The sequence below is a fragment of the Macrobrachium nipponense genome, chromosome 3 (genome assembly GCF_015104395.2).
Source record: "Macrobrachium nipponense isolate FS-2020 chromosome 3, ASM1510439v2, whole genome shotgun sequence".
NCBI classification, from domain to species: Eukaryota; Metazoa; Arthropoda; class Malacostraca; order Decapoda; family Palaemonidae; genus Macrobrachium; species Macrobrachium nipponense.
The window spans coordinates 22216111-22234635 of NC_087202.1; the positions used below are offsets into that span (position 1 = coordinate 22216111).

Consider the following 18525-nt stretch of genomic DNA (forward strand, 5'->3'; position numbering starts at 1 on the left):
TTCCTCCCCTGTTCTCACCTTTTCTCCTATTCCCAGCAATCCTACTATCAATCCACTTACTCTTGTGCTTAACTCCCATGCTTCTGACCCTGATGCCATTGCCAACCTTAAATCCCGGTTTGATAAGAAGTTAAACCTGGCAGTAAATACTGTCTCAGGCATACTTGTCTGAGATAGGGCATCCCTGAAAGTCCTGATGGACAATTTGTTTTGTGGTAAAGTATCCAGTGAAGTGCAAGTGGAGGAGGTGGCTACTTGTCCCACCAGTTCTCCTAACCATGGGAGAAGACATACTGGAAGTCCAAGGGAGACTGATGGGGTTTGCCCATGGGTAGTTGCCCCCTCAGTCAAACCTGTTGCACGAACCCAGGTTTCAACAGACAGCCATTGGAAAGGCATGTCTCTGGATGTGCGTCATTTGTCGTCAAGTATGGAGTCCAATTCTGATAATAGGAGCCACAGGCGCTTTCTTGATTCTCCTGGCCATTAAGAGGCACACAGATGATGTTGGTTGAGCTTCTCCAGTGCCTGTTAAGCGGTGTAAGGAGGCACTTTGAAGCCCACAGCCTTCCTGCAGTTTCACTGTGGATCCCTCCATCTTTGCTTCAGCCCGACTTCCTACTCACCCATGGGATTTGCAAGAAGCATTCTCTCATAGGCATCCTTCTCATCCTTAGTGCCCAGCACCACCGGCCAAGTGCCTGGCGCCAACTCTTCATCAACTGCCTACCTCTCCCGAACGCCAAGCACCTACCTTGGATCAAGATGAGCCTTTTTTTTATGCCCATCAGGCAACAATTATATGAAATTGAGCTTCCTCAAGAAAGCTCCCACCTCTCAAGTCTGCTCATGACTTGTCCCTGTCTCTGATCTCTTCTAATGGAGAAGAGGAAATCAACCAAGACCCTGCTTCTCCTCCAGTATATGCAGCTCTTCTTCGCTACCTGTGGCAAGTCCCTAGTTTCACCTGCTTCCTTCCTAATGAGGAGCTTCAAGAAGATAGCTCCAAGCTTTCCAAGATGGTTCTTTCCTTTTCATCTAAGAAGGCGATGAAAGAAACTGGAGACTGGCTCTCTGCTATGAAGGGACAAGGTAAGGCTACTTTCTCCCGTCGTCCCTCTCGTCTGGTTAAGAGGAGATACCTGTCTGTGCCACTGGAGAAGTTCCTTCTTTGGGAGTCACTGCCTCCTCCCAATTGGACTTCTCTGACCTCATTGACTCTTCCCATCACTTGGCCTTTACTTTGGCAAAGATATTCTCTTCGACAGAGCTGGACCACCCAGTTAAGAACCTTTTCAAGGTTTTCAGCTTCCTAGACTGGATGGTCTGAGCTCTTGCAAAGAAGAATGAAGACTGCAAGGACTTGGATGAGCACTTCATGACATTTGTTTGGAGTTCTGTCCTGTGCAGAGAAAGCCGTGAGGGATCACTCTTCAGAACTTGCAGCCCTTTTCTTTTTCAGGTTTCTGAAGAAGAGAGAACTTTGGTGCTTCTTCACCACCAGAGGAGTCACACAGTCACAGAGGTTGGTGTTATTATATTCACCTTTGGATTTCCTTCACCTTTTCCCTCAGATGATAGATGAAGAAATCACTTCAGACCTCCAGAAGAAGTCAACTCAAGACCACTTAGCACAGTCTTCCAAGCGCCCCAAGGATTTGTCATTGTTGTTTGTACCTAAGACGCCCTCTCTGCTTCGATAACATCCCTTTCGTGGAAGCAAGCTCAAGTCACAACCCAGACCCCACTCCATCTGGTTCTCAGCTAGAGACATCAAGAGGAACTCTTCCAAGGCTTTACCCACGAAATGAACAAGAATTCCTTCATACCCCAGTAGGAGCCAGACTTCTCCATTTTTGGGCAAGGTGGAGTCACGATGGGGCAGACTAGTGGATTGTCAAGATTCTGAAGGAGGCTACTCCATCCCCTTCATGGAGAACTCTCCTTTAGTCACTTCTGTCATCTTGACTGCCTACTCAAAAGACTTAGAGTAGCATTCGGCCCTTTAGAAGGATGCATCCTCTCTCCTTCTAAAGAGAGCCATAGAAGAAGGTGAGGACATCTTCACAGAGGGCTTCTACAATCATCTCTTTATAGTCCCCAAAGTGTTGGGGGGTTGGAGACCAGTCTTTGACGTAAACACCTACAATCTCTTCCTGAAAACTTCAAGACGGAGACGAACCAGTCAGTTATGTCATCTACTCACGAGCGATTGGATGATAACATTGGATATGCAGAACGCATACATACTTCCATATCCCCGTATTTCCGGACTCCAGGAAGTATCTCGGGTTCGTCTTCTAGAGCAAAGTATTTCAGTTTTGGGCTCTCTACTTCAGCCTCTCCACACCACCTCAAGTGTTTACTCGAGTCCTTGCCTCTCTCATAAAATGGCTTCATCTGATCAGCATCAACATCAGTCTACCTGGACGACTGGCTTCTTTGTTCCCTTTAGAAGGAGAAGGTCACGAAGGACCTCAGGAACTAGGAATTATTGTAAATTTCCAAAAGTCACATTTAGCCCCAATATAAGAGATCCTCTATTTGGGGATGGGGGATGATTCTCAATTTTTGGACTTCTCAAGCTTTTCCATCCCCCAAGAGAATTGCCTACCACCTTTAGATGATCTGCAGTTTTCTCACCCTCTCATCTTGTTCGGCCCATTAATGGATGAGCCTACTAGGGACACGAGTGTCCATCAAGACGTTCTTCAAGCTGGGCAGACTCCACATGAGAGTCCTCCAATTCTATTTAAAAGCCAACTGGGACATGAAAAGCCAACCAGAGACCATCATGTTTCCCATCATTCAGGAAATCAAATCAGACCTCTAGTGGTGGCTGTCCGAAGGAAGACTTCCACAGGGAAGGTCCCTTCTTCCTCTGAGCCCCAACCATGACTTTTACTCAGATGCCTCGGATCTAGGTTGGGGAGCCCTTCTGGGAAGTCAGGAAGTTTCAAGGACATGATCCCCAGAAGACCTTAACCTTCATATCAATGTCAGGGAGTTAAAGGCAGTTCATCTAGGCCTTCCATCCTTCTCGACATGACCTACAACAAGACAGTGGTAGCCCATGTGGACAATACCACCGCAGTCTGTATATGCAAAAGCAGAGAGGCACTCATTCCTTTTCTCTCAGCCAGGCAGCAACGGATCTTCTCCTATGGGCAGATCAAAATCTAGTGATGCTGGTCACTCTATTTATTCAAGGGGAACTGAATGTTCTGGCAGATGAACTGTGCTGTTAGAAGTATATACTATGTCCTTTCCACCGAGTGGACCTTGGATCCCATGATCTGTCTCAACCTTTGGAGATTGTGGGGCAAACTGACTTTGGACCTGTTTACTACCTCAAGAAACCATTTTCTTCCTCTCTCCTGCTCTCCAGCCCCAGATCCCCTGGCATGGGCGACAGACACCATGCTTCAAGACTGGTCAGGCCTGGATCTGTATGTCTCTCCTGCTCTCCAGCCCCAGATCCCCTGGCATGGGCGACAGACACCATGCTTCAAGACTGGTCAGGCCTGGATCTGTATGGCTTCCCGCCCTTTAACATGGTAAGGGAAGTGCTGAGCAAATTCGTCTCGCACTAGAACGTCGCAATGACCCTCGTAGCTAAGTTCTGGCCCATGAAGGAGCGGTTCCTGTACCTTCTACAGCTTTTGGTGGGTTTCCCGAGGCTACTTCCCCAAAAACTGTGGCTACTCAAGCAACCTCACTTCAAAAGATACTACCAAAGGTTGTCCATTCTTGCTTTGACAGGCTTCAGACTGTCAGGAAGCTTGTCATAGTGGAAGGGCTTTTCAAGTGCAGCTTTGGAAGCTATTGCAAGATGCAGATGACTCTTCTCAGACATAATGTCTCATCTTCTGAGAGATCTTTGACCCAAATAGCAGAATTCCTCCTCTATCAGAGGACCTCTAGAGGTCTGGACCTGTCGTCAAACCTGTATCTTAATGACCTCATCAAGTCATTCAACACTTTGATCTGGTTTTCTTGAATCTAGAGGATGTGTGAAAGTGGGTACAGGGCCTCCTTGCGAGCACCTCGTTTCTGCTTCCCTCATTCAGAAGACACTCTTCCTCAGGGCTTTGGCAAGTACCAAGAGTGTAAGTGAACTGCAAGCTATTGACAAGAGGGTAGGCTTCTCCCAAGGAGACGCAGTGTGCTTATTTACTCTTGGTTTCCTAGCCAAGAACAAAGACTCATCCAAGCCCTGGCCTCGTTCCTTCCAACTTATGGGGTGCTCCAACTGCTGATTTTCAAGGAATTATTCATTGTTAGTTATTGGCAGATTTTGACTAGTTAATGTCTTGAAATATTATTGCAAAAATTTTTTTTTTACCACTCACCTGTCTGTGAGTGGCATTGAGAGAAAAATTGTAAAAAAAATGTCTCCACAGGCAGTCCTAGTTATCAGCAGGGTTTCCGTTCTGACAGATTGAGAAGTGCAAATTGCCGATAACTGGTTAATGGCACCCCTGTTGGGTATGTAATGGTGTCATTAACCAGAAATTGGCGCATTTTGGCACCATAAAGCCAGATCGCCGGTAACTGGGGACTGCCTGTATGACTTTATAGGTGGAAGTGAGAAATATACTTTACTCCCCTACTAAAATATACATTATTTACGATAAAAACTTTCTTTTTCTCAGAAAGTATCATATCAGAGTAAATGTGTACGTATCTATGTACAATCTTGATATCACCCTCTGAATGACAAATTTGGATAGTAGAAAATTGAGAAATTTACTTTAGTGTCTTACTAAAAATGCCCATTTTCTGTGATAAGAACTGGTGTGTTCTGTATAGAAAATATCATCGATATTTTTACTGTGTATTTTCAGAAATATAGAATTATATAAGTGTAGGTAACGGTTCATAACCGTTCATCGTATTTACCCACAAAAAGTTGTGATTTGTGAGTGTAGTTCTGGTCCACGAGAATGCCTTGTACTGTTTGTCTCAACATGACGGATTTCCTGGCTTCAGACGAATGATGCCTGGGTTAAGATGATGAGACAACAAGTAGGCAGAGTTTGTAACATGATACTTCCAATGCCTCGTGAGTGGAGGGGGGGGAAGCAACTTACAAGAACCCCTTGACTGAAGAGACCTGTCCTGATCTGACACAGAGGCGTTCACCTTATGCAAGACCAACTGGACTTGCCCCGATAAGGAAAGCTGAAACGGCAACTTAGGACCTTGCCTAGCCCCCAGCAAGGCTTCCAAGCAAGGCGTGAAAGATGACCGAGCCTGAGTCCTACTCTACAAATTGCTGAACCCATGAATGAGATCGACAACTTCGGTAAAGGAAGACAAAAACTGTTGCGTGTGTCCTTCCTCCTGCTCCAGCAATGGAGACCGACGATGAGAAGATGCAGGCTTATCCAACATGCCTTCCTTGTGCAGACCAACAGGGAACCCAGCAGCCAAACAGCCTGAAGTGCCAGCCAACCTGTCTAGGCTGGAGCTAAGCGCCAACTCTTGCGACGAACCAACCACAACACGAGGAACATTACTACACACACTCCCAGTAGATGACTCACGTACGTGGCCACTTATGCATCCATGCGGGGCAGACGCACGTACATCCGAAGGAGAAGCTTCTCAAATACTACTTGACAAAGAATGAGAATTCCTTGGAGTGGAACCCCGGCCAGCATCAGGGGCCGGGGGAGACGAACACCTTTACAACCTTCGATCTCTTCATAGGCGCCTTGAGATCCATACAGCAACAAATAGGCCATGGTGCTGAAGAAGCAGAAGAATCAACAACATGCGCACGAATGTGCAAGGTTGCAGCACTCGTGACTCAAAGTAGAGGACAAAGCAGCCACCGCAGATTGCACAGGGGATGAAACACTGACACTATCAGGAACAGGGCGTGCCGCTCCTCACTCGTAGACGAAGAAAAGGCAAAGTCCTTAACCTTCCAACGCTTAATATGCCGACGCGGTGGAGATGGGGGAGGAGGAGAGGATGACAGCACTGACTCCTTACACATCCTCTTGGGAGGAGGGGTTGGGGGCAATGCACCAGACTTCCCAGCCAACATGGCAACAAACCTATCTTCCAAAACAGAGTCCAATCTCTTAAGAACCGCCTGACATAAAGCCTCAGACAGATCAGCAAGAGAGGTGAAGACAACATGGAAGGGAGATGGAGCGTACTGGATGGCAGCGATGAAGTCACAGGAGCAAACGATGATGACACAGAAGAGCGAGGCAGCACAACAGAGGGAACTGGGAGTGACGACATCGATGGAAGTGACGTCACCAGCGGCGCTGACGTCACAGCTTCTCATCAACCCAAGGAAACGGCAGGTGCCACTGGTGGAGAGATACAAAATGGCTGACCCCGTGACATCACCAGCAGCGCTGATGTCATGGCTTCTCCCCAACCCGAAGAGGCAGCAAGTGTCACTGGCGGAGCAATACAATATGGCTGACCCCAGCTACCAACGAAGAGAGGCCAGGAGGAGGGGGGGGGAGTGCTTGGGTCGTCTGAAGGGGGAGGTGAGCATCCATGAAGTGCGTCAGCAAACCCTCTAAGGAGGGTGGACCCCGTAGCCCAAGTAACCCCCAGAGCGCCGCCATTTTGGACGCCTATGGATCTGAAACAAAAGAAACTGATGAAAAAGCATGAGGGGCTCCTGATACTTCCAACAGCAAATCGATGGAAGAAAAGGAAGGAGACAAAGGCACAACGCTAGCATGGGATGTGGCTGCAGCAGGAGATGAAACATCGGGGCGAGAAGATGAAAATCCCTCCCACGAAGGAAGGGTAGAACTACAATGCTCCCTCTAACTATAAAATAACTTCCACTGCCCTTGGGGACACATGACATTCCGGGCAGGGATTCGTTATGGTACAAACATTAGCACGACAACTACTCCATGCGGATCTGTCGCTGAATAAGCCAGGAAACGAGAACACTGGAAACCTCGAGTTCCCGAGCACATACGTTGGTGAGGCCGAGAAGGAGAAGAAGCCATAATACAAACTTACACACATACACACACAGAATCACAGGCGAAAACGGGCAATGAACCAGGTAAAAGGAAGAGAGAGGACAACCGCGACTCTTACCCAGGCGTTTAAGAAAAAGACTGAACACAGTGGCGTGGGTGCGTTGTCTTTGACCAGTTTTCACCCGACATATGCACTCGTTGCCAGATCTCAGAAGATCCCTTGCTTTTCATGTGCGATTTAACCGGATCCAGCTGGGCGCTAGAAAATTATCCTATTATTAAGATCGAAGGTTTGTAGTTATGAAAAATACAAATTGTCTTAGAAAATGTCATTATCATGGCTATGACACAGAAAACTTTCATTTTACCTATAATGAGCTCTTGGTGATATTAAACTGTACATCTTTGGTCATTTAATAGAGTAGTCATTTACCTAAAAGACAAAAAAGATTTGTAACCCATGGATTCGTGTGAGAAAGTTGTTCCTGCAATACAAGTGTTTGTTTTTTCTGAACCCAGATTTCTCTCCCTCTACAGCAAGAAAAGACATACAATGACTACATAAATCCAGTTCCTTTAATTTGATGTCTAAAAAATTAAAATGAAATTTTAGGAAGGCTAAACTTTTACAGCTTCTGCTATTTAGATTTTTCTTACATTTGCTGGTAGTAATAACCATCAGTACCTCAAACAAAAAACTATTCTCCTTTGACTTGCAGCTTTCAAATCCTATAAATTTTTCTTTCACCTGTCATTACAATCTGTAGATAATATTTACTCTAGTATAAAAGTCAGAAATTTATATATAACTTTTGCAAACATAGAATTCCCTCTCCACTTCCCCACTTTCTGGTCTTGAATAACTCGTTTTCACAACCCTCTCTGTCTTTGTCATTCCTTTATTTATGTTGATAAGATTAGTTTGTCCATAAAAGAGAACTTTCAAAACCTGTTTATTGGTTCAGTCTTTCATACAGATTACTTTATTACAGGCATAGCCTTGAAAGGTTTGTTGTTCATGTTTTATACTTTTTTGTTTTTATTTCAGACTGCTTTGAACAACGGTGAGACAAGTGTGCGCCATGTGAGGAGTTTACACCAAACACTTGAGGAGAACATCTCTGGTGCCATGGTTGGTCTTACTCCAACCTCAAGAGCCAAGTTAGAGTCTTGTTTAAGTAATTATCAGATTATTGTTATGGTGATTTCTTGAGCTTAAAAATACTGTACTGATATAACCAAACATAATACAGTTATTATTTAATGCTAATATTATATTGATATCATATTGGTAATACGTATATATTTATGAAATGTGTTTTGCCCTCAGATGACCTTAAATCAACAACTGGTAGATTGGGTATGATAGTTGAATTTGGGATCTCCCAGCTACGAGCAACTGCAGTAAAGCCTCGTGTGAAGCCATGGGTTGATACTTTTACCACCACATCCCATGACATAAAAGAGGTATTTAACAATTATGGTGCTCCCCATTTTTACACAGGAATTCCAGAACCTACTGCAGAAATGCAAAAATCCCCTCTTAAAATGCTTATAACTGCCAAATACCTTGTACCTTTTAAACTGAAATGCTTATAACTGCCTATTTTAACATTTCACTGCTTAATTTGATACTTCAAAGAAAAATATACCATAAATTATCATATAAAAACAATTTATTATTATTTAAAAGAAAAATACATCCCAAATCATCATCCCAAAACACCCAAAGTAACCTTACATTACAGTACTTTCCTACTACTGTTACTCTTAAGTATGTAGCTATATACAACCCTAAAATGCATATAACTGCCTATTTTAACCATTCATCACCAAAATTGACAGTTCAAACAAAAATATACCTCAAACTTTAATCCCAGATCACCCTAATATCATTTCAAGGTCATGTTGTAAAATTAAGCACCAGCCAACTGTTACTCTCGAGTATCCCCATCATTCAAACATGCATTTTCTTTGGCCTACATCGCTTTACACATTGTTCTGCGTATACTGTAATGCACTGGGCATACATTTTATATACAGTAGTGCCTCAGGTTACGAAATTAATCCATTCCGAAGCGGCCTTCGTAACTTGATTTTTCGTATCTAGAACTACGTTTTACATGTAAATTGCCTAATTCGAATAAGCCCTACAGAAACACCACAGTAAATTTTATAATAAAGCTAAATTGACCAATAAACAATGAAACACAATTTGGACCATTCAATACTTAACCTAACCATTACTGTACCTGTAAATAAAGTGTACTGTGTGTACATGTATGTACATACGTATGTAGTAAAATGTGGAACCTCACCTTTCAAGTGAGGTGATGTCCGAAAGTGGCAACAGAGGGGAAGGACAAACAGCAGAAAACATGAACACTTAACTTTACGAAACACATTAAAAAATGGCAGAAAACATTAGCACTAAACTTTACAAAACACATTAACAAATGGCAGAAAACATTAACACTTCTTGATTATCTCCATCTTCGTCTCCATAGAAAACATCCTCTTCTTTCCGTGAACTTCAGCAACATTTTTGGGACCCATGGCTAATAACGTAAGTCATTAACTTCACACACAACACAATAAAGTAACTTACAGTATACAACGAAAGCGAAATCACTAACACGAATTTACATTAACAAACGAAATATATGTGAACGAACAAATTCCAGATGTTTACGATAACGCTGCCGCAAAAAATGGTCAAGGAATACCTTTACGTAGAGGCATGATGGGACAGATACTGACCAATAGGAGAGCAGGATCTTACGGCAGTGACTAGCATCATGAACCAATGGGAGGGGAGGATGCTGGCGAGTCTACTGAGTTGGTGGTGTGTCAGTTTTAAAATTGTTCTCGGCGGCCCGGGCGAATCTCGGACTTTACCCTTTCGCAACCTGAATTATTTTCGTACACAGAAGCAAAAAAATCTTCGTCTTTGCTTTCGTAACGAATTTTTCGTACGTAGGGACTTTCATATGTAGAGGTTCCACTGTATATTATTTTCCTGTATTGTAAGGTGATTTTGAAATTATATTTACTGTACAGGTTCATATTTTAGGATAGTACTACATATTTAAAATATGTGGGTAGTTTTGAACGACAGAACACTTAGCTTCATATTGTCTCACAATTTAGCAGATGCCACTAAGCCCACGGACATTGACCAACTGCAGTTGATTCCCACCTATTTGCAGTTCTGGATTTGCAGACTCGCCTATTCGCGGATTTTTCTTTGGAATGTACATACCCACCCATTATTTGTGGGAAAATATTCACTGATTACTGTATTTTTATGTAATTTTTGTTGTAAAACTATCACAATATTCAGGTATAAGCATTTTTAGAGGCGTTTCTGTGATTGAACTATAAAAATAGCAGTTCTAAGCATTTTAGAGGGCTTTCAAGTACTTGTGGAATTTACCTATTCACAGGGAGTTGTGGACATTGACCAACTGCAGTTGATTCCCACCTATTTGCAGTTCTGGATTTGCAGACTCGCCTACGGATTTTTCTTTGGAATGTACATACCCATTATTTGTGGGAAAATATTCACTGATTACTGTATTTTTATGTAATTTTTGTGACTAAATGCTTTTTTTGTTGTAAAACTATCACAATATTCAGGTATAAGCATTTTTAGAGGCGTTTCTTGGTGATTGAACTATAAAAATAGCAGTTCTAAACATTTTAGAGGGCTTTCAAGTACTTGTGGAATTTACCTATTCACAGGGAGTTGTGGTATGCATCCCCTGCGAATACCAGAGGCCGACTGTATGGCTGAAAAATCTTATAGAATAAAGTCTTATAAATTAGCTGATCTTGAACTGTTCTTTCACTAGTACTTATTGATTATATTATATTATAGGTAACACTGCTTGAGGAATCTGAGGATTTGATGGAACCACGGCCAAATTTCAGCTTTGGGAGAGGAGTTATATTTAATAAAGATTTATAGTTTTAATGAGGATGGATAATTTAATTTTGTTTTTAGCTTTGATGTGTCACTTTTAAGACATGTTAGGTGTACAGTAATACTTTGGGTTACGAACCGATTAGTATACGAATTTTTTAACTTACGAAGTGACGCCCTCATTCTGGAATACGAATTTCACTTGGAATACGAATGCGCGAATTTCTATCATGGGAGGCCGCCTGCTTTGTTTACATCGGACATCGGATGAGCGTGGGATCTGCGAACGCATTTTTTTCGGCCAAAACTTAACGAGGGTCACGTGACTTCCTCCCACGCATCCCTTGACCCGTTTTTAATCATAACTCTTTCACTATCTCGCTGGCGTTAAGATTGAACGCATCTGTCCGTGATACGCTCTCAAATTTGCTTAGTGATTTGCGCACGTGTTGTGTTTCCGTGATAGTGCTTATACATTACTATTACCCAAATACTAAAGACAATGGCTCCCAAGATGACGAAGGCAAGCAGCAAGAAGGAAAGCATAAGAAAGAAGGAGATGATTACAGTCGAAATGAAGAAGGAAATTATCCAAATGCATGATAAAGGCGAGCGCGTGAAAGACATTGCAGCATTCTTCAAGCGGTCGCAATCAACGATCTGCACTATTTTGAAGAAAAAGGAAGAAATTAAAGCCAGTAAAGCATCAAAAGGTGTCACAGTATTGACGAAACAACGGCCTTATATTCTCGACGATGTAGAAAATTTGCTCATGGTTTGGATAAAAGAGAAGCAGCTGGCAGGGGATTCCATAAGTGAGAGCATCATTTGCGAAAAGGCTCGTAAGATCTACGAAGATTTGAGTAAAAATGAGCCAGGCACATCAGCAGACAGTGAAAAAGACAGTTTTAAGGCGAGCCGTGGCTGGTTCGAGAATTTTAAGAGAAGGACTGGCATCCACAGTGTTGTTCGCCATGGTGAGGCTGCAAGCTCAGATACGAAGGCGGCAGAGGCTTACGTAAAAGAGTTTAAATGGATCGTGGATTTCGAGGGAAATACCTTCCCCCCAACAAGTCTTCAATTGCGACGAGACAGGGTTATTCTGGAAGAAGATGCCCAGGAGGACGTTCATTACGGCAGAAGAGAAGGCACTTCCCGGTCACAAGCCCATGAAAGACCGTCTAACCCTACTGTTTTGTGCTAATGCAAGCGGGGATTGCAAGGTTAAGCCTCTCCTCGTGTATCACTCGGAAAATCCACGCGCCTTTAAGAAAAACAATGTGCAGAAGAAGCTGTTGCACGTTATGTGGCGGTCTAATACCAAGGCTTGGGTGACAAGGATCTTGTTTCGTCGAGTGGATGAACGAGGTTTTTGGTCCCGAGGTGAAGAAGTATCTCCGGGAGAAGGACCTCCCATTCAAAGCCTTACTTGTGATGGACAATGCTCCTGCCCATCCTCCATCCGTTGAAGAGGACTTACTGGACGAATTCAAGTTCATTAAAGTCAAGTTCTTGCCCGCCAACACCACTCCAATACTCCAGCCCATGGACCAGCAAGTTATCGCCAATTTCAAGAAATTGTATACGAAGGCTATGTTCCAGCGCTGCTTTGAGATGACGGAAGGCACCAACCTTACCCTCAGAGAGTTTTGGAAGGATCACTACTCTGTTTACAACTGCCTCAATCTGATTGACAAAGCCTGGCAGGGAATCACCAGGAGAACCCTCAATTCTGCATGGAAGAAACTGTGGCCCGACTGCGTTGCTGAACGAGATTTTGAGGGGTTCGAAACCGTCGAGAAGGGGGCAGTTGAAGACGAGATTGTATCCTTGGGCATGTCCTTAGGGCTGGAGGTTGACACGGACGACATCGAGGACCTCCTGACTGAGCATGGGCAGCAGCTGACGACCGACGAGCTGTTGGAGCTACACAAGGAGCAACAGAGACAGGTAACGGAGGAGATCTCATCTGAGGAGGAGGGGGAAGACGCTGCACAGTCGCTTCCTTCGAGCGAGATCAAGGATTTTTTGAAACTGGGAAATTGTGAAAAGTTTTATCGAGAAAAATCACCTGAATAAGGCTGCGTCAGGGCGTGCAACAAATTTGTTTATCGATAATGGGGTGGGTCATTTCTATAAAATTTTAAAGAACAGGCAAAAGCAAGCCTCCATAGAAAAATATTTTTTCAAAATTGTGAAAGACGACACAGTGTCGCGTAAGCGTAAAATTAGTGATTGTAGTGAACGGTGCTCTCTAGAGAAAGAACCAGAAAGTCTTCCAGAAGTGTTCACGGAGGGAGATTTCCCCCCCCAAGCCATAACCCTCTCCTCCTCACCCTTCCCCTCCTCCCGTCTCCGTCAAGCCAGCAGCCACACTCGCCAAAGGTAAAGTTCAGGTTTTACTGTGCATGCATATTAAATCTAGTGTTTATATTTAATTTCATTCTTCAATTTTATAATTTTATGTAATTCCTACACGAATTTTCAACCTTAGTGAACAAAAATAAATGGAAAAATATGAATTGAAATGGTCATTCATGGTCGGGTGGAACGCATTATTTGCTTTTTATAACATTCTTATGGGAAAATCCATTTAGGTTACAAATTTTTTAGGTTACGAAGCAGGTTCTGGAACGGATTAAATTCGTAACCCAAGGTATTACTGTACCAGTTTTTCCTAACAATTTTTATTTTTCAGGAGGAGTTTGCTTGTTATGAAGCAAATGATCCCTTCAGCCAGACACTGATGGTGCAAGTTGATGGTTTACTAGGTTCTTTTGTTCCACTGCTCACAGAAGAAAATTACAAATCACTGGTATCTGTTCTTGTAGCAGAGGTTGCTGCACAACTTGAGAAAGCAGTTTTGAAAACTACATTCAATAGGGTGAGTGTCTGGTTGTAGATGTTTTACAGTTTATATTGTTACTCAACAGTTTTAAATTCAGTGTTTTTATGCTAGACAGTGAAAGTAATGTTATGAATTCATTTAAAGTACCCCAATTATAAACATTGCATATTATTGAACGAATGTTAAGCATTTGTATATATTTAAAATGTTATAACATAAATTCTTTCATACTTTTGTTACATTTTCCAAGATTATTAGTTTTTGCTGATTTTCTTTTGTAAGATGATTGTGGTTAACACTTGTGTAGCTACAACATCACTTGTTTATGCTATTAAGACCAGCAATCTCCTGTTACTTAAACATATGCTTGTAAGTTCAGGAATCTCCTTTTGCTCAAAAGTGGTTGCATCTTTATATATATGAAGATATGTACATCCCATGTGTTCCACAGTTTACTTTAGGCAGTACGAAGTGTTCTAGCTGTGTTGTATGTACGGTTTTTCCAAGTGTTACTTTGGCTATTTTGTACTTACTACATACTTCTTTTCTTAGTCTTAGGGATTCTCACCCCACATAACACAATTTTTACTGTAGATGAGAACACCCCGATCCCGTTCACATCTAAAGTGGCAGAACTCACTCTGCAAGCTGCAATGAGAGATGAGCCTATGCCACAGCTCCGGGAGACGGAATCATCTCTGCTACTTCCTGGGACAGATGACCTATGGGTAGACTTACCAGCAACCTTCTCAGTTGGCAAGCTTAAACCTGATTGTGCCATCTCTATTCAGAGCGGCTACCCAGGCTGTCTGATGTGCTCATCCAGACGGAATTCGATGCTAGGACACGGCTTGCGAGGTCCCTCAACGCTCTAGTCATGACAGAAACAGCAGCTCTTGTGTATTCGCAAGAACCGTTGTTCAAGATCATTGCTAAGGCACAATTGCTGAGTATGCAATGTGACTTGTATGATTTTGTTGTGGCTAGGAGGAACTGTAGGAAGCACGTCCTAGTAGAATCCACGATCAGGCACGAACCCAACAAACTCCTGGCCTCTTCTATATGGGGTGCCAATCTTTTTCCAGCCTCAGCAGTCAACGAGGTGCAACATGAGGCTGCTAGGTTGAACCAAAGCCTGCGGGTTCGGTGGGGATTAGTCTACAAAAGAAAATCGGAGTCTTCCTCTTCGAATACCAAAGCAAAGAAAAAGCCTAGGGAGTTCCAGCCCTTCCAGGCACCCCAGCAACAAGCTTTGGTTCAGGCAGTACCAGTTCCCCAACTCTCTACCTCTAAGAGCCAACCCCAACAGCAGTTTGTGCTGTTGACTCAGCCACAACAGCCGCAGGCATCAACTTCCTTTGCTGTTTCCCCAGCCTTTAACCCAACCTTTGAAAACCAGGCATTTCAGGCATTCAATAGGTTCAGTAGGGGCGGCAGATCTAGGGGCGCTTTTCGTCAACGAGGCGGCGGAAGGACTACCAGCCGAGGCAGAGGTGCAAGGGGAGGATGTGGAGGCCGTCCATCAGCAACCCAATGAGAACTCCCAGTAGGAGGGAGGCTGTACCTCTTTCGTTGCCGTTGGAGGTTCAGCAATTGGGCACAAAGTATTGTATCCAAAGGTCTGGGCTGGAGTTGGATCGAAGGTCCACCTCCACCCAACACCTTCTATCAGGAACCAACAGCAGAGTTGGTAGAGTATTCCCGCGATCTCCTTCAAAAAGGAGCTGTGTCAAGAGTCAAACATTTAAAATTTCAAGGTCGCTTGTTCAGCGTGCCAAAGAACGACTCAGACAAAATAGTAATCTTAGACTTGTCCCATCTAAACTTATTCATTCTTTGCGACAAGTTCAAGATGCTAACCATTTCACAGGTGCGGACCTTACTTCCCCGTGGGGCCGTCACCACCTCTATAGATCTTACCGACGCCTACTATCATGTCCCGATAGCAAGGCACTTCCATCTGTTCCTAGGCTTCAAGTTAGGGAACCAAGCCTACTCCTTCAAGGTAATGCCCTTCGGGCTCAACATAGCCCCCAGGATGTTCACAAAGCTGGCGGATACAGTAGTGCAGGAACTAAGGTCTCAGGGTATTATGGTAGTAGCCTATCTGGACGATTGGCTCGTGTGGGCCTCAAGCATCGAAGATTGCCGCTAGGCTACAGCCACGGTCATCCGTTTTCTCGAATACCTAGGATTCAAGATAAACAGGACAAAGTCCCGGCTAACACCGGCGTCCCGTTTCCAGTGGCTGGGAATTCATTGGAACTTGGATTCGTATACTCTATCAATCCCGCCGTTGAAAAGAAAAGAAATAGCCAAGGCAACCAGACAATTTCTGAATTGCAAACAGACGTCCCGGAGAAACCAAGAAAGGATCTTAGGTTCTCTCCAATTTGCTTCAGTGACGGACGTCCTATTGAAAGCCAAACTGAAGGATATAAATCGGGTTTGGCGTTCCAAAGCGAACAAAAGATTCCGGGACAGGTTAGCCCCCATCCCGGCGATCTTACGGAAACGTCTCTGTCCCTGGGCGGAGGTCAAGAATTTGTCAAAGACAATTCCACTACAATTTCCTCCACCGGCCTTAGTGATCCACACATATGCGTCACTAACAGGTTGAGGAGGATACTCACAGTACAAGAAGGTACAAGGTACTTGGTCCCTTCAATTCCGCCAGCTTCATATCAATGTCCTGGAACCCATGGCGGTGTTCCTCACCCTGAAGAAGCTTCGCCCAACCAAGAAATCTCATATCAAGCTGGTGCTCCACAGCACAGTGGTAGTACACTGCATCAACAGGGGAGGTTCAAAATCAAGCCACGTGAGCCATGTCATGATAGCCATCTTTTCACTAGCAGGCAAGAACAAGTGGCACCTATCAGCTACTCACCTTGCCGGAATACAGAACATGGTGGCCGACGCGCTATCACGTTCAGTCCCACTGGAGTTAGAATGGTCTCTGGACAAGAAGTCATTCAGTTGGGTATGTCAGCTAGTACCAGGGCTCCAGGTGGATCTCTTTGCCATGGAATCGAACCACAAACTCCCTTGTTATGCGGCCCCCAACCTGGACCCTCTGTCTTACGCCACGGACGCGTTGGGTATAGATTGGAATCAATGGAACAAGATTTACCTCTTTCCTCCGGTGAATCTTCTTATGAAGGTTCTGCACAAGCTGAGGACATTCAAAGTCAGGTGGCTCTGATAGCCCCCAAATTGGCCCAAGAGCAATTGGTTCCCCCTTCTCCTGGAATTGTGTCTCCGCCCTCAACGGATTTCCAATCCCAAGCTGTCACAGCTAGTGCAAACGAGGACTGTGTTCGCTTCCTCAGGACTTCAGAAAGCCCTAACTTTATGGACTTCATGAAGTTTGCAGCTCAGAGGGATGCGGATATCGATCCTCAGAACATCATGTTCTTGGAATCAGATAAACGTGAATCAACCCTACGTCAATACGATTCAGCAGTTAAAAAACTGGCTGGATTCCTGAACAAATCTAATGTACGTACCATGAGCACAAATCTGGCAATCTCCTTTTTCAGGTCATTATTTGAACAAGGTTTGGCAGCTAGTACGATCACTACTACCAAATCAGCCCTGAAAAAGATTTTCCAATTCGGATTCAAGATTGATCTAACGGAATCATACTTTACTTCCATCCCCAGAGCTTGCACCAGGCTCAGACCTACTGAAAGGCCCAAGTCAGTGTCATGGTTCTTAAATGATGTCCTTAAGTTGGCCTCAGATACTAACAACACCTCGTGTGATTATCATTATCAGTCCCTATTGAGGAAAACTCTATTCCTCATAAGCTTAGCATCAGGAGCTAGAATTTCAGAACTGTCGGCTTTATCTAAAATTATTATAATGTGGAAAATGAAATAATGTAAGCCCGTCGGAGGCCAGAGGATCCACATAGTCATCACACTCTCTCTCGGCGACAAAGCGTAAACGAAATACGTAAAACCTTTTTTTACCTTATATATTATCGTCATATCTTCATAATAAAAAGGCTATTTGTGGCTTTAATTTCATATCAGTGAAATCAACTTTTATCTATGTGAAGCCAGCCAGCTGACAAAATGTATGTACGTATATGAAAATCAAATTATGGTAGTGTTCAAAGCAAGAATATCTTTCAAAATTGTAATAGCACTAGTCATGGTAGTAATAATACAAAGTATCATTGTTATTCTTGTAGTAAATAATAGTTCAGAATGATCATTGTACTCTACATTGTCAGGGGTTTGTGGCAGCGATGGAACAAACAAAATAACGTTTTCCTTTTAGGCTACGTGTTTAGGAAAAACATGAATAGAATCGGCTTTGCGACTTCGTTTATTTTGACATTTTTAATGATACAATAACTATCATTTTCTGAGGTAATTAGCAAGAAAATTTTCAATCTAGCATCTGGCAGGAAAACTTGCATTTGTTTTCAAATACATCTAGCATACATATTTTGACATAAAAACTTTGTTAAGTTGAATATTTCTTTTATTCTCCTGTGTTTGATATATCATGTAAGAAAAAGAACAAAATCTTGCAAAACCATTTTCAGAAATTGAACAGAATAGGTTTTGAAATTATTAGGAATCATGTAACGTAATTGTACAGGTACACTGTGTATGTTAGAAACATGTTTGAATAAAAAGAAAAAAGAAAAAAAAAGCAATCGGTTGAAATTGGAATTGGCTGGGTGGCATTGTTGTGTATGTTGTGAATTTTTTAGCACTTTATGGAGCAAAATTTTGCTAGATTTTGCTCCATAAAGTGCT

The 18525-nt window shown here is 43.3% G+C and overlaps 1 protein-coding gene across 1 annotated transcript in view; it reads left to right on the forward strand.

The window, feature by feature from the left end:
- Positions 1-18525, forward strand: part of LOC135221657 (conserved oligomeric Golgi complex subunit 4-like) — a 304771-nt gene that overhangs the window by 266770 nt on the left and 19476 nt on the right. The window contains exons 12-14 of the mRNA XM_064259355.1: positions 8023-8152; positions 8305-8441; positions 13598-13783. Coding sequence (XP_064115425.1) covers positions 8023-8152; positions 8305-8441; positions 13598-13783 — 453 coding nt within the window. The remainder of the gene's footprint in view (positions 1-8022; positions 8153-8304; positions 8442-13597; positions 13784-18525) is intronic.